The 13,110-nt window shown below is 48.0% G+C and overlaps 1 protein-coding gene across 6 annotated transcripts in view; it reads right to left on the reverse strand.

Moving 5' to 3' along the window:
- The window catches only part of LOC149356696 (rab-like protein 6), a 76,613-nt gene that overhangs the window by 4,790 nt on the left and 58,713 nt on the right, over positions 1-13,110 (reverse strand). For 4 of the 6 annotated variants that reach the window (XM_089584281.1, XM_089584282.1, XM_089584279.1 and 1 more), the window contains 3 exons: positions 12,492-12,667; positions 10,258-10,292; positions 4,932-5,076 (listed from right to left, as the gene is read on the reverse strand). In XM_089584281.1, the coding sequence (XP_089440407.1) occupies positions 4,932-5,076; positions 10,258-10,292; positions 12,492-12,667 (356 nt within the window). The remainder of the gene's footprint in view (positions 1-4,931; positions 5,077-10,257; positions 10,293-12,491; positions 12,668-13,110) is intronic. The other 2 variants (XM_089584284.1, XM_089584283.1) reach the window with 1 other exon arrangement.

Raw genomic sequence — 13,110 nt, forward strand, 5'->3', positions numbered from 1 at the left:
CAAAGAACCCCACGTGGTTGGAATAACCTGGAGCCCTCCAATATGGTGTCCCTCACAGCCTGACTCACTCTGAGACATTAAACCCCATAAACCGGCTTCATCATCATCATCATCAGCCTGACTTACACAGTCTAGAATATTATAAGGTCCACACTGCTACAAATCAACCAATCATAACTCTTACCCCCCATTAAACAGTTATCCAGAAATGGTACCGTCCCTCAGAAAAAACAAGGTGTGAGTGACAGACGATCAATTTTAAGGGCAGCTTTGGCGAAAGAGTGCCATGGCACATGGTGTTTTGGTCTACTCGAGGTGGGGTCACTGGGAAGCACTGGGGATCGAACCCTACGTCTCCAGCATGATAGGAGGATTCTCAAAACACTAGGCCACTGCTGCAGTGTGAGAGAGCAATAGAGGCACTTGGTGCGAGCTAACGCAGCATATTATGGATTACAGTAGAATCTCGATGATACAATCCCGGTTCTTACGAATTCATAAAATGCCTCGGCCAGAGTGCACCCTGTGCAATCGGCAGAAACTGGAATGTTATGAACACCCCCACTAGCGCATCAAGTGGCTCCGGGCGCCAAACTTCCGGTTTCGGTTTCAGGCACGCGCAATTTGAATGCTAGCATGCGCTGTGGCCTGCCGCGACCTCAGGGCGCATTATTTCTGTTCAGTGTGATCTCCTACTGTAATATATTTATTTTTGGCCCAGAAAAATGAAAAATTACAGTCCGGGTGCTCTTGATCGGCCATTAACGGAGCTGCCCCATGGCTTTCCTCAAACAACGCCAATCCAGAAAGGACACCAGGAGCTTTGTGAAAGGAACATTTGTTTTGCTCCATATCAACACATAAGTAAAACCGGTACAGTAGCCGTTGCCATTGGTTACGTCATTAAACTCGTCCTGTGCTCCTTGTGTGTCCATTGTTACGGCAATGCAGCTTACAGCTCAGTGGTTGTCACTCCCAGCAGGCAGAATCAGCTGAAAAATGTAAATTACAAGCAGGCAGGCCGCCTCAGTGGTTATGGCGCTTGGCTGCTGGCCCGAAAGATGCGGGTTCGATCTTGGCCGTGGTGGCCGAATTTTGATGGAGGCAAAATTCTAGAGGCCCGTGCACTGTGCGCTGTCGGTGCAGGTTAAAGGACCCCAGTTGGTCAAAATTTCCGGAGCCCTTCACTACGGCGTCCCTCATAGCCTGGGTTGCTTAGGGACGTTAAACCCCCATAAACCAATATTTACAACAATGCCATTAATAAATCTAAAAACCGATGTAGACCAAAGATAGCTTCTTGAGGCACTCCCGATTTAACATGTTTAGTTTTAGATATGAAGTTGTTCCTGGTTACACATTGTTGCCTGTTAGCTAAAAATTCTATCCACTTGTAGTATTATAATCAAGTTGCAACTTATACAGCTGAGCCCGCTTATAACGACTGCAGTTATAACAAACGCTCACTTATTGCGAACAATGCAAGTCGTATGGTCGACATTTGTACTAGGGCAATGGCACTGCATCTCAGATATAGTAACTAAAAACAACTCGGTTAGAGCGAACGAGGAGCCGATGAAAAATCGCCCCCGCAGCCTAAAAACACACTTGTCGTCAGCGCGCCGACCACAAAGCATCTCCCATCCCCCTCCCTTTCACGAAGAAAAGTGGCAACCCCAAAAGAAAACAATAGGAATTAAGAGTGTAGTTAAGGTGTGCACTGACAGGCTACAAGGTCAGTCAGAGCGTTCATGTGTGCGTGCTGTGCAAAACGTCTGAAGCGGCAGCAGGAACACAGTGAGTTCAGAACAGGGGCAGCATCAAGAAACTACAGCAGGCAGTTGGTAATCAACCAATGGCAGTGATATGTGAAAGTTTGATGCCAGCAACGTGGGATGCATTGCTGGCCGAGCTGATCACATGGCGTCCGTTGTCTGCCTCTCTGCCTTCTGCGCTGCAGGCACTATATTATATGAGCGCATGTGCTAGCTTCGCCACTGCATCTAGCAAACCCTGTCAACGACCAGAGAAGAGGATGCCAACCTACCAACAGTTGCCGTGAAAGCTTGCAATTCACCCGATCTGAAATACCGTGTCCCTAAAGGATCTCGCCGTAGCCATAGTAGTGCGCAGGAGCACAGGAGCCCACTGGAGAGCTTGGAAAGTGCCATTATAAAACCTGCTTACGTGCATTACGGACATTTTTAAGAAACAGGGGCCAATTTTGCTTGACCTTGTATATCTGGCTGTAAAATGAGAAGTCCACTTACTAGGAGCTTCGGATACAATGAATGCAATCCATGTGTCCTTCAGGTTCATTATAAGTGGGCTCGACTTACTTATTCGATGAGGCGCTTGTGAGGTGCATAGTCAAAGGCTTTAGAGAAGCCAATAAAAACTGCGTCAGTGTACAAGCCATTGTGAATGGTAAGATGAAGATTCGTTGCTAACTCAAAGAATTGGGTCTGGCATGAAAGCGGTACCCAAAACAATGCTCATTTTCAAGTAGCAGGCCATTTAGATGTTCCATGACATGGATAAATATTATATGATTAAGTAATTGCACCATACACAAGTTAGAGAAATGGATCGATAGCCGTTACAATTGGTATTATCCCCATATCTAAATAGCGGTATAACATGTGCAGTTCTCCAATCGTATGGAACACAGCTACCGTTCAGTGACTGCTGAAATAAGTGATGAAAGGAATGCCAACATGCGAGAGATCATCTTTAAAAGATTAGCAGTTACACCGCTTGGACCTGGACTAGAATTAAGAAAAGCCTATCAATAACATCGACAACTCCATTTACTGTGACAGTGATAGGGTTGGAATGATAAGCAATGAATGGATCAGGAAGCTGGATGTTCACAGGGATAGGTGACTCATCTCTAAAGGCGTTGCTAAAATGATAGTTCCAAAAGTTTAAGCAGTAAAGAGCTGGGTTCCCTTTGTGACCTTCCTTGCCCAGCATCGAGAAGAATGCGCACCCAGCACCTCGCAGTCACAGTGGCTCTTGGTTGCTAGCATAGTATTTTGGTGCATCAAAAACCACCCATCTGTAGCAACATGTAGCAGGATTACTGCTACAGTGCAGGTTGGCGCAGCACCACCACCACCACTGGGGAGGCACGAGACGAAAAGGCCATGGGTGTGGGCGTTTAGTATGATACACATTATGGAAAAATGAAGGAATCAAACAGCCAATTTGTGCAGTTACCGTATTTTCCGGTGTATAAGACGTGGCTTTTTTTCGAAAATCTTGCTGGTGCGTCCTATACAAGGGTGCGTCTTATATGCGAATTTTTCATCTTTTTTTTGTGAGTTCATCGATTACTCCGGTTCATGCTCAAGCTTTTTTCACCTAAAAAATATCACTACCAATAACGCGGTTGTAACACGGTTAATACTTAAATACCGGGACCGCCGTGCGCGACATTCTAGGTGATCTTTATCATGGAACGGCGGGGATGACGACTTCCGGGATCACAAACGCGCGGCTGTTTCGGAGGCCCCAAGCAAAAGTAATGAGAAGCGCCAAAAGATGGTGACAATCGCGCTTCTCGCCATTGTCAAGACAAGCCGGCGTTCTTTTTTAGTCACCCTTTGCAACTTTTTTTGCTCCGTGTACGTAGTGCATGTTTCAGCCGAGTTGCTTCCAGAAATGGGTGAACCTTTTGATAGCGCATCTGAAGATGAAGACTTCGAAGGTTTCAAGTAGAAATAAAATGTTGTTATGGACATGTGGGGAGCTGTATCGTTTTTTCTTTCTTTTTTGCTAAAACGTGGACGGGTAAGGCGTGAGTGTTGCCTTTTTCGATCACTTAGCGTTGCTTAAGAATTGCTCACAGGTACGGTGCATTTCGCGATAGTCGCACAAGCGTGTTTAATTAAGCCTCACTAGCCTAACTGGGTAAACTGGGGTGCGTCTTATACACGGGTGCGTCTCATATACGAACTTTTTCAGTGACAGCTTGCATATATGGCAGGTGCGTCTTATACAAGGGTGCGTCTTATACACCAGAAAATACGGTAGGTGAAACGCGAATATGTGCACTAGCAAGTTGTGTTTTTGCAATTTTCGCACTGTTAAACATTTGCTACGCTACTGTGTTTGTCGTGGTGTGTCTTCTTTCATGCGAAGCTGAAACGAGTGTATTCCATGGTCGCACACGTTTATTCGACACTCTGCTCAGCATTCTGTGTGGTATTCGGTTTCATCCCTCTTCTTACCAAAGTTTATACACAGAATCTGATGGCCCATAATGCAGTCGGACGCTGCTTTCACACCGGACACAACAGTTTTGTCCGGCCACCTGCCGCCTAGGTCATGTGACCTTGTGACATCATCACAACTTGTCAGGTGGCAACCTAGGCAGGTTGCCACCTGCCAGCAGTAGGCTTCAGACAAACTAATACACACATAATGGCTAAACGCGGGGAATGGCCACTAACACTAAAACTGCTCACTTTCACATTATGAGTGTTCGAAGCGGCTGGTCGGCCATCTTGTTCTCATCATGTGTGACATGTGGCAAAGCCCACTAGCGGAGTTTCGCGCGAGTCCCAAGCCCGGCAGCACCCCAATGGGATAGATATGTGCACGCTATAAACAACGGAGAAGAGAGCGAAGAGGACTCCTCTGTACCCTTTACATTTGACCTGCAGATAATTTTCCCCGATATTGTGCTTTTGCAATGGCCACATCTACGAAAGTCAGCACGGTATTCGATTGCTGCCAGATATTCAGAAATTTTAAGGAATGTAAATCAAATACAAACATCCTCGATTTATATTTGAAATATCGTATATTTGCGCACCCTTAATGCATACTGAAGTCTTGTGCACCATCAAAAAGAACAAAATCTGCAACCAAAATGTGGCGTCCATGCTGTTTCGAAGCGTAAAATGTTAAGCACAACGACTCACCAGGCTCACCAGAAAGGGTGCTGTACCTCTTCTCCAGGAAGCTCAGGTCTGTGCTGGGCATACTCCAAAATGTCGGCGCAGGCTCAGTTGGCGCATTCTCTGGAGCGGCTGGCGATGACGTCCCATCAGGATCCTCCCGGCTGATCTGCACCATTTTTGCAAACGATGATGTGCAAGCCAACAAACAGCCCCAGCACTTGTGGGAGGCTGTACAGCATTCACTCCGGACAGGGCTTTTCTCTCACTAAACCTGCACACCTGCACCAAGGGGTGATCCTCTTCTTTTTCACTTCATTTCACCTGAACACAAGCACCAGCAGCCAGCGCAATGGAATCTGGTTGACGCTACAGTTCCATCAACATCACATGCTCCCTTTCTCATTCAAGCTCAGATTTATTCAGATTCTAGAGTTCAAATTTGTATTTGACAGCTTCAACCCACCAAGACGTGCTCAGAGTAGGAATTACAGTAGCATCTGTAGAGATTAACAATGGCTTCTGTGGCTAGTGTGTCCACTGTGTGGCAATAGGTGCACCATCCATTGTTACTGATCTTTAATAATATCGAGTTTCCTGCCACAGAAGACAGCAGAGGCAGGCTAACTAACTAACTAGCTAACTAGGGACGGCGCCTGCGACACAGTGAAACTAGCGCCACAGACAGCCCTCACTGTTCGGCTTGGGAACTAGTACATCCAGCGGGGCGAGACGAATCACCCACGAGCTCATCCCGGCCAGGCCAGCCTCAGAGCTTCTCCCCTGCCCTAGCGTAGGTGAGTGGCAGCCACGCTGCAGAGGCTGAACAGTGAGATATCAAATTCATACAGCCCATCGGGTGTGATGAAGGCCATTTTCAGACGATCGGCCTTTGCCATCGGCACCTGCCAGTGACCACAGCGCAGGCCCAATGAAGAAAAGAACTCAGTCCCCTGCAAGCAGTTGAGCGCGTCGTCAATGCGTGGGAGAGCTGGGGTAAACGTCCTCGTGTGTAATCTTGTTCAGATGGCAGTAATCCATACAGAACCGGATGGAACTGGCTTTTTTGTTGACCAAGACAACCGATGATGCCCCAGAGCTGTGCGATGCCAGGACCACATCGTATACCTCACCTATTCATCAATGATGGGGTCTTCCGAAGTTGAGACTTGGTGCAGGCACTGCTGCAAAGGGTCAATATGGTGGGCAACACCTGTAGCTCAGCCCAAGGAAGGTTGCTGATAGTTGAACGAGGACTGAAAACACTGAAGGACGGTGACAAAGTCGGCTCATTGCAGAGGCATCAAGCAGCATTGACGAAGTGGTAGAAAACATCCGGAGCAGATGGGTCACTGCGGGTAACAGGTGTAATGGCTCTGATTTGAAGGGCAGCAGCGGTATTGACGAGAAGGTAAGCTTTGGCGGGATCGGGTAAGTTGGCGCTGCCAAGCGATTGTCCACAGAGTAAAGTTGCAGGGTAGGGGAACGGGTTTGCAACATAAACAGCGCTTGAGCCACCAAAGACATGGCCCGTGGCAGCAAAACTGAGTACCGGTCAGTCCAATGGAATGAGGGTGCGTAGAGAATAGGTGTGTCAAAAGAGGGTGGCACAAGAAAGAGGCACTAGCACTAAGGAGAAAGGCAGAATATCTGCTTTCTGTGATGACCACAGTAGTGGCGGCAGCATGAGGTACGTCCAAGAGAGCGACAATCAGAGGCGATAATTCAAGCTGAGCTCGGGCACAGTTGACAACAGTGTGATGTGTGGAGAGGCAGTCCCAACCAAGGATGAAGTCGTGAGATGAGCGACCGAGGAGGAGAACTCGATAGTGTAAGGGTAGTCTTGGATAAGGAAGTGAAATGGCACAGGTTTCAACTGAGAACGAAAACAGTGATGCCCTCAACGAATACGACATAACAATTACAGGCAGGGAAAAAGGTCTTGAGCGAGTCGCTGGGGGCACAGTTTTTGCCTCTGGAACTGCAGCCGTTACTTGCTTGGACAGCAGGTTGGCACAGGATCATCGGAGAAAAGGAAAGATGGCAAGGAGATTGCGAGCAGCAGCAGCGGAGATCATAACGTGGAGAAGAAAAATCTGGATGAGGCTCATGTGACGCACACAGGGAGGACGGCAGAAGATCGTAGGTTAGCTCACACCTATAATCGTGAGGACAGTGTCCCCGAGTGTGGCACCAATGGGCCACATGGCCAGTGATTTCACAAGCATAGCAAATAGGCCAGTTGTTTTGCGTGCACCAGGAGTTGAGAGGCTGTGGCCAGGGGTGGGTAACAGGACAAGGAGATGGGACCGCCGGTCGCTGGGGCTCGATGAGATGGCGGGGCGACAAGCAAGGGCCTCGGCCGTACCACGATATCAGTGTACGGCACAGGAGCAGCGATCAGTGGCTGCTGATGGGCAGGTGGCAATACCTCAGCGACCTGCTCCTGTAAGATGCACTGGAGGGAGGGAGTGAGCGACAGCATAGGTGCTGGTGGAAAGGTAGTCAAAGAGAGCTGGAGGGAGACCTAGTCTCAGTGGTCCAGAGCCCCATCCCCTGCAAGAGCCAAGAAAGCAAGCTTGAAAGACTAGCTTCCTGGAAGCCAGCAAGCCGCGTGGAGCGATGCTGTTTGCACAGCTTGTCGAAGCTTTGGCAGCAGCTGATGACATCGGACACATTAATTGGATTCTTGGCAATGAGCATATGGAAGGCATCATCAACAATGCCTTTCATAATACATAACATTCCTGATCATGTCGGCTTCACTCATGAAACGATTGATAAGTCTGCAGTGGTTGACCACATCTTCTATGTAGCTGGTGAAATTTTTTGTGGGTTTGTTGTGCCTGGCTTCGCAAGTGTTACTCAGCATGAGCCTTATGCACAGCGGGACAACCAAAGACCCCTGTCGAGCTGGTTCTGAGAACCACTCAGCTCAAGATGTCGGCCTGATGGTGGCAAAACCACAAGTTGGCAACGTGGCTAAAATAAAAGATGACAATAGTGAGCTTGATGACGTTGTCCCACTTGTTGTGGGCCATGTTCATACCAGGCCACCCAATGCTCCATGTCAGAGCTAGAAAAAATGACAGCCGAGGGAAGCAGTGTTGTAGGTTGGGTGACGGCCCCGAGCATCATAGAACTGGTAGGCAGTGCTTGGCTGCCTACCACTCCAGAGTGAGGAGATCACTGCACCTCCACCAACTGTAGTAAGGGCGTAGTCTGAAGGGGCACTACATTGCAATACTTTGACAGAACAGCCTTTGACAGAACAGCAGGCTCTGCAAGAGCACGCACGAGCACTGCAGCGTTCAGCCAGTTGTCGTTGTCGTCTTCCCTGAGCACCAGCCGCTGCAGGTTCTGGAGCCGAAGGCCGGTCTTACAATTAAAACAGCTCATGATAGAACCCATAACTAACTATAATTAATTTAAACTGCTTGATCCTAGCTTTCTGAAAAATCAGCCTGAACTATTTTCCTAGTAGTAATTAGTGATGATTGATAGCAATCTGTACTGTTAACCTAGCTGGTGCTTGGCCCCTAAGAATTCGCAATAAGAATCAAGTCGTCATTTTGCAATAATGTATATGGCAATTGTGCTAGTTGATTTATTGATTAAGGAGAGGCTAAGCAGTGCAACGAACAACGACAACAGAAGGAAAGACTCCCCACATGCTACTTCGGAGCGTGTTTGTCTTCCCTTCTGTTGTCCTTGTTGTGCTGCTTAGTCTCTTCTTAGACCTGAAATAATTATATAGCACCTTTGGGATTTGGGGACAACATAGCTTTCAGTGGAAGCACTCTTCAGATATTTTGGGGCAGAGATCCTGGGCCATCGTGAGAACGATTGTACATATGCTAGTGACCAAATGATAAGTTGTACGCAATAGCTATGAGACAGCTGTTCTCACTTTGTGGAACGAAAATGGCTCAAGAGTGTACCACTTCCCACAAGATTGTTTCAGACGTTCAAGTTCATGTCTGCAGTGTCGTAAACAGCGTCTTGAATTCGTGGAAGTCAGGGTCGGCCGCACCACAAACCATGGCCATCACAGCCAATTGTGATTTTACCTTCAACGAAAAATCTCGCATAGCTAAACAATTTCATTTAGGGTAGAAACAGCGTGAATGGATGAAGGACAAAGAATGCTGTTTCTACCCAAAATGAATACATACCAGCTCACCCACCTATCCCCCACCACACTGCCTGCTCTCATTCCAAGCTATACCTGTGCTTTGACCATGTAGAAACTCATTAAAGGGACACTGAGGAGAAATTGAAGTTGGTTTGTATCGACAGAATACCAGCTCCTGATTACAAAAACGCCACTCATACTGACAACAAAGCTCTTGTAACATAGAAAAGAGCAAGAACCAAAATACAGGTATCGCCGCCACAGGCCAAACTCGCAAGTACAAGCGTCATGACGTCATATAACAAAACAGTGTTGCTGGAACCAATACTTCTAGCAACACTAGGACACGACAATTCACAAATCGCTGAGGCGCAGCCAAAGCATGCTCAAATCTCCTTGATGTCGCCAGATGGCACCACGTACCCGGCACTACGCGCCTGCAGCAACGGGACCAATCAGCGCCTGCTCCCCGGTGGTAGGCGGGCTCCCGGTATTCCGCTAACGGTAACAAGGTACACGGTATGCTAAAGGTGTCTATTTGCGAGAACTTCGTTGAGGACTTCGAGAGCGGGATCGATCGTAACGCTGGCAAAACGCCAGTGCAAACGTAAACGAAGCGATGGTAGCGACGGCCACAATAGCCGATAGATGCCTTCAACGTGCGGCCGGCAGTTGCTTTCTTTTCGGCTGCTGCTAGGCCACACCTGCTGGCCGCCAGAAATCACGGAGTCTGCGTCACGTCATGTGCACGTCATATTTCACGTCACTTAGTCCTGTGTCGTCGTAAGAGAATCCCAAGTTTGAATCAGAGCGGCGGGAAAAACTTTTTCAACTTCGAATCCAAATTTCTTAGAAATAAATGCATCTTTCGCTGCCGGCCAAGTGGCAACAAAGCCATGACATGCCGAAGTATCAGATTTTGCTATAAAAAAATATTAATAGTGCTCTCCTCACTGTCCCTTTAATACCAAATGCCTTCTATTGCTACACTACGAGTCCCAGCTGAAAATCTCAGAAGTTTTCCACTACAACACCCTGTTGATAAACCCATGTGCAATAATTCTGAATGCCATTTTGCACATTCGGCCGCTCGATCTTTCGCCGTTGCCTTGAGACTCCCACATCGTGCTGTGTCTCACACGAGACTAACGCAGCAGCCCCTCTGCCCTTTGTGTTCACCAGCACCTCGCAGCAGCAGAGCACTTGTCCACGTACCTCTTCCCGGGACAGGAACGATTCCTCAGAGGGCTCTGGAAAAGGGGAGAGGAAATGATTGCATGCAAGTTAGCAACGAGAAGCTTGCACAACTTCCACAAGAGCAACAGTGCACTTGAAAGTTTCCTGGATCATAAACAACACTGATAGCTCAGCTACTATCCTAATTTTTGGCACAGGTCAAAACACTTTCCTTTCACAAGCTTGTATTTGTTATGAATGCCCACAGTGCTTTTTGGAACTTCCATACATGGCAGTGAACAGGATGCACACTACTAGGAAGTGTACACGGTGTACCGAGATCTATCCACATCCCAAGAGCTTCATCATCATCATCATCATCATCAGCCTGACTGCGCCAACTGCAGGGCAAGGGCCTCTCCCACGTGTCCGCAATTAACCCTGTCCTGCGCCAGCCGCGGCCACCATATTCCCACAAATTTCTTAATCTCATCCGCCCACCTAACTCTCTGCCGTCCCCTGCTACGCTTGCCTTCTCTTGGAATCCACTCCGTTACCCTTAAGGACCAGCGGTTATCTTGCCCAAGAGCTTAGTGGTCATGAACAAACTACACACTAGTACTTTATCAGCATTAATTGTGAATCCCGAAAATTACTAGAGGGGCAATCTTACACAGAGGGAAAAAGAAAATCATGCAAAGTTAGGTCTAGTTCATTTCTGCTTGTAAATTCAAGCATCAAACCCATGGAGGAAAAAAAACTAGGAGAGAGTGTCACGTGAAGCCTAGTCATAAGATATCAAGGGAAAGAGGCCCTCACGTGACAAGGAAGTGGCAGTTCTTAGGCGGTTTTCGGTTCCGCTGGCTGTGCTGCTCCATGCATGTGCTCGCGAGTAAGGCGAATGCGCCCACGTGTTTCCGTCACCTCAACTGTGCCGTGAAATGCTGTATGCTGGGATGCAAGACACGCACGAAAGAATGCCACGTATGGGGTTTTGGTTCTGTTGGTGAGCATTCTGTGCCCATTCCACCCACACCACTGGCGAAACCATTGATTACCTGCTCCAGTGCACCGAAAAACACTGAAAACAATGCAGCATTTATAATTGAAGCAATTGAGCTGCCATGAAAAGACATGGAATTCCAAGACCAATTCAGCATGCATTCCGCCAGAGCTGGCATGTTCACTAAACAACACCGCAGCCCAAGCTGGCTTGCAGTCTGGTAACGTTGGAGAACCCAGTTCAGTGCACAAAAGGGTCCTCGGAGGATGAGCGCGTAATGTCATGCTCCCTCCTAGTTTTTTTTTTCCCTCCATGATCAAAACTGGGGTGTACAGCGGGATTTAAGACACTGGTAGCCGAAACGAAGCAGCGGTTTACTGCTTTGGTAGCTCATGGTCTGCCAAGTAACCATCCTTCTCGTCTTTGGGTGCCTGTAGCCAGCTCAACATCTCAACAGCCAGCTCAACATAGTTCAGCTCAACATCTTCACTACAAATTGGCCCCCGCACAAAAGGGGGAACCACCCTGGTGACTCAATGCGACGAAAGAATAGCGGGGTCACAACATGGCTTCAGGTGGTAATGGCAGTTACAACAACCTGTGGGCCCTGTACATCACCACTTTTTTGGAATCACTACATGGTGGAACACTCGGTGATTCCACTGCTTGGCTTCCAAACATGCTTCATGTGGTGTCACCCAATTTTTCAACAGTGATAGTTTATTTCTCTGCACAAAACAAGTCAGGCATCTTTACCTTTCTCTATATGAGAGATATAAATACCAGTCATATATATTATCTCAGCCACCGCGGTGGCTCAGTGGTTATGGTGCTCAGCTGCTGACCCGAAAGACGCGGGTTCGATTCCGGCCGCAACAATCGCATTTCAGTAGAGGCGAAATTCTATGCGCCCATGTACTGTGCGATGTCAGTGCACGTTAAAGAACCCCAGGGGGTCGGAACGATCCGGAGCCCTCCACTACAGTGCCTTTAATAGCCTGAGTCGCTTTGGGATGTTAAACCCCCTAAAACCGAAACCGAACGTGGCAATATATACTACCCTACTGAACAGTGTGTCTCCTTTTCAGTTACTCTGTACTACATAACCCCACTTCCCCAATGTAATAATCTTGCCAGAGGACCTTTAGCCCTAAGTTATCCCTGAGTGAGTGAGTGAGTGAGAGAGAGAGAGAGTGAGAGCGCGTGTGTGCATGTATGTGAGGGAGCAAGCAGGCCAAGTGAATGACTGTGATATCTCAAAGTATCTCACCTCGTGCACTGGCGCCATGACTACACAGGGCACCATCTTCGTGTGAGTCTCTGTGGCCAACAGACACCCCAGATGCAGGCAAATCCCCAGTTGCGTGACCAGGATGAAAATCCTCGGGGTCCACGTCATCCTGGAAGCCGGTCACCAGGGGATTTCCACCCGAGTCATCCTCATCACTGAAAAGCAAAAGAAGCCAGAGAGGTAAGTCCCTCGTCAGGATGGCTTGCAAAACAATACTGTGTCAAAGCTGCTTTAAAGCCACGACACGAAAACCCCCTGGCAAAAGTTGCAAGTGCCACTCGGAAGGCGCCTTGCAGTGCTGAATGTAGGTGTAACAAGTTGGCTCATCTCATTTTTTTTCTGCCAGGCACACATACGGATGACAGTATCCATTCAGGTGACAGCGAGCATGTATCCTTACGCAGTTTCCTCTGCCTTTTCTGCGCCATGCTAGCACACCACAGAATGAATGTGGTCATTCTGAAATGGCTAGCTCAAAGCAAATTGTTTAAGGGAACTGGTGTAACAAGAACAACATTTTTTTTTCTCACACCAGGCTCATCTATCAATTGAGAATCCCACATCAATGTGCACTGCACAAAGCAACCAGCTGCTCAGA

The sequence above is a fragment of the Amblyomma mixtum genome, chromosome 3, assembly GCF_055824585.1.
Source record: "Amblyomma mixtum isolate Tamu chromosome 3, ASM5582458v1, whole genome shotgun sequence".
Taxonomy (NCBI): domain Eukaryota; kingdom Metazoa; phylum Arthropoda; class Arachnida; order Ixodida; family Ixodidae; genus Amblyomma; species Amblyomma mixtum.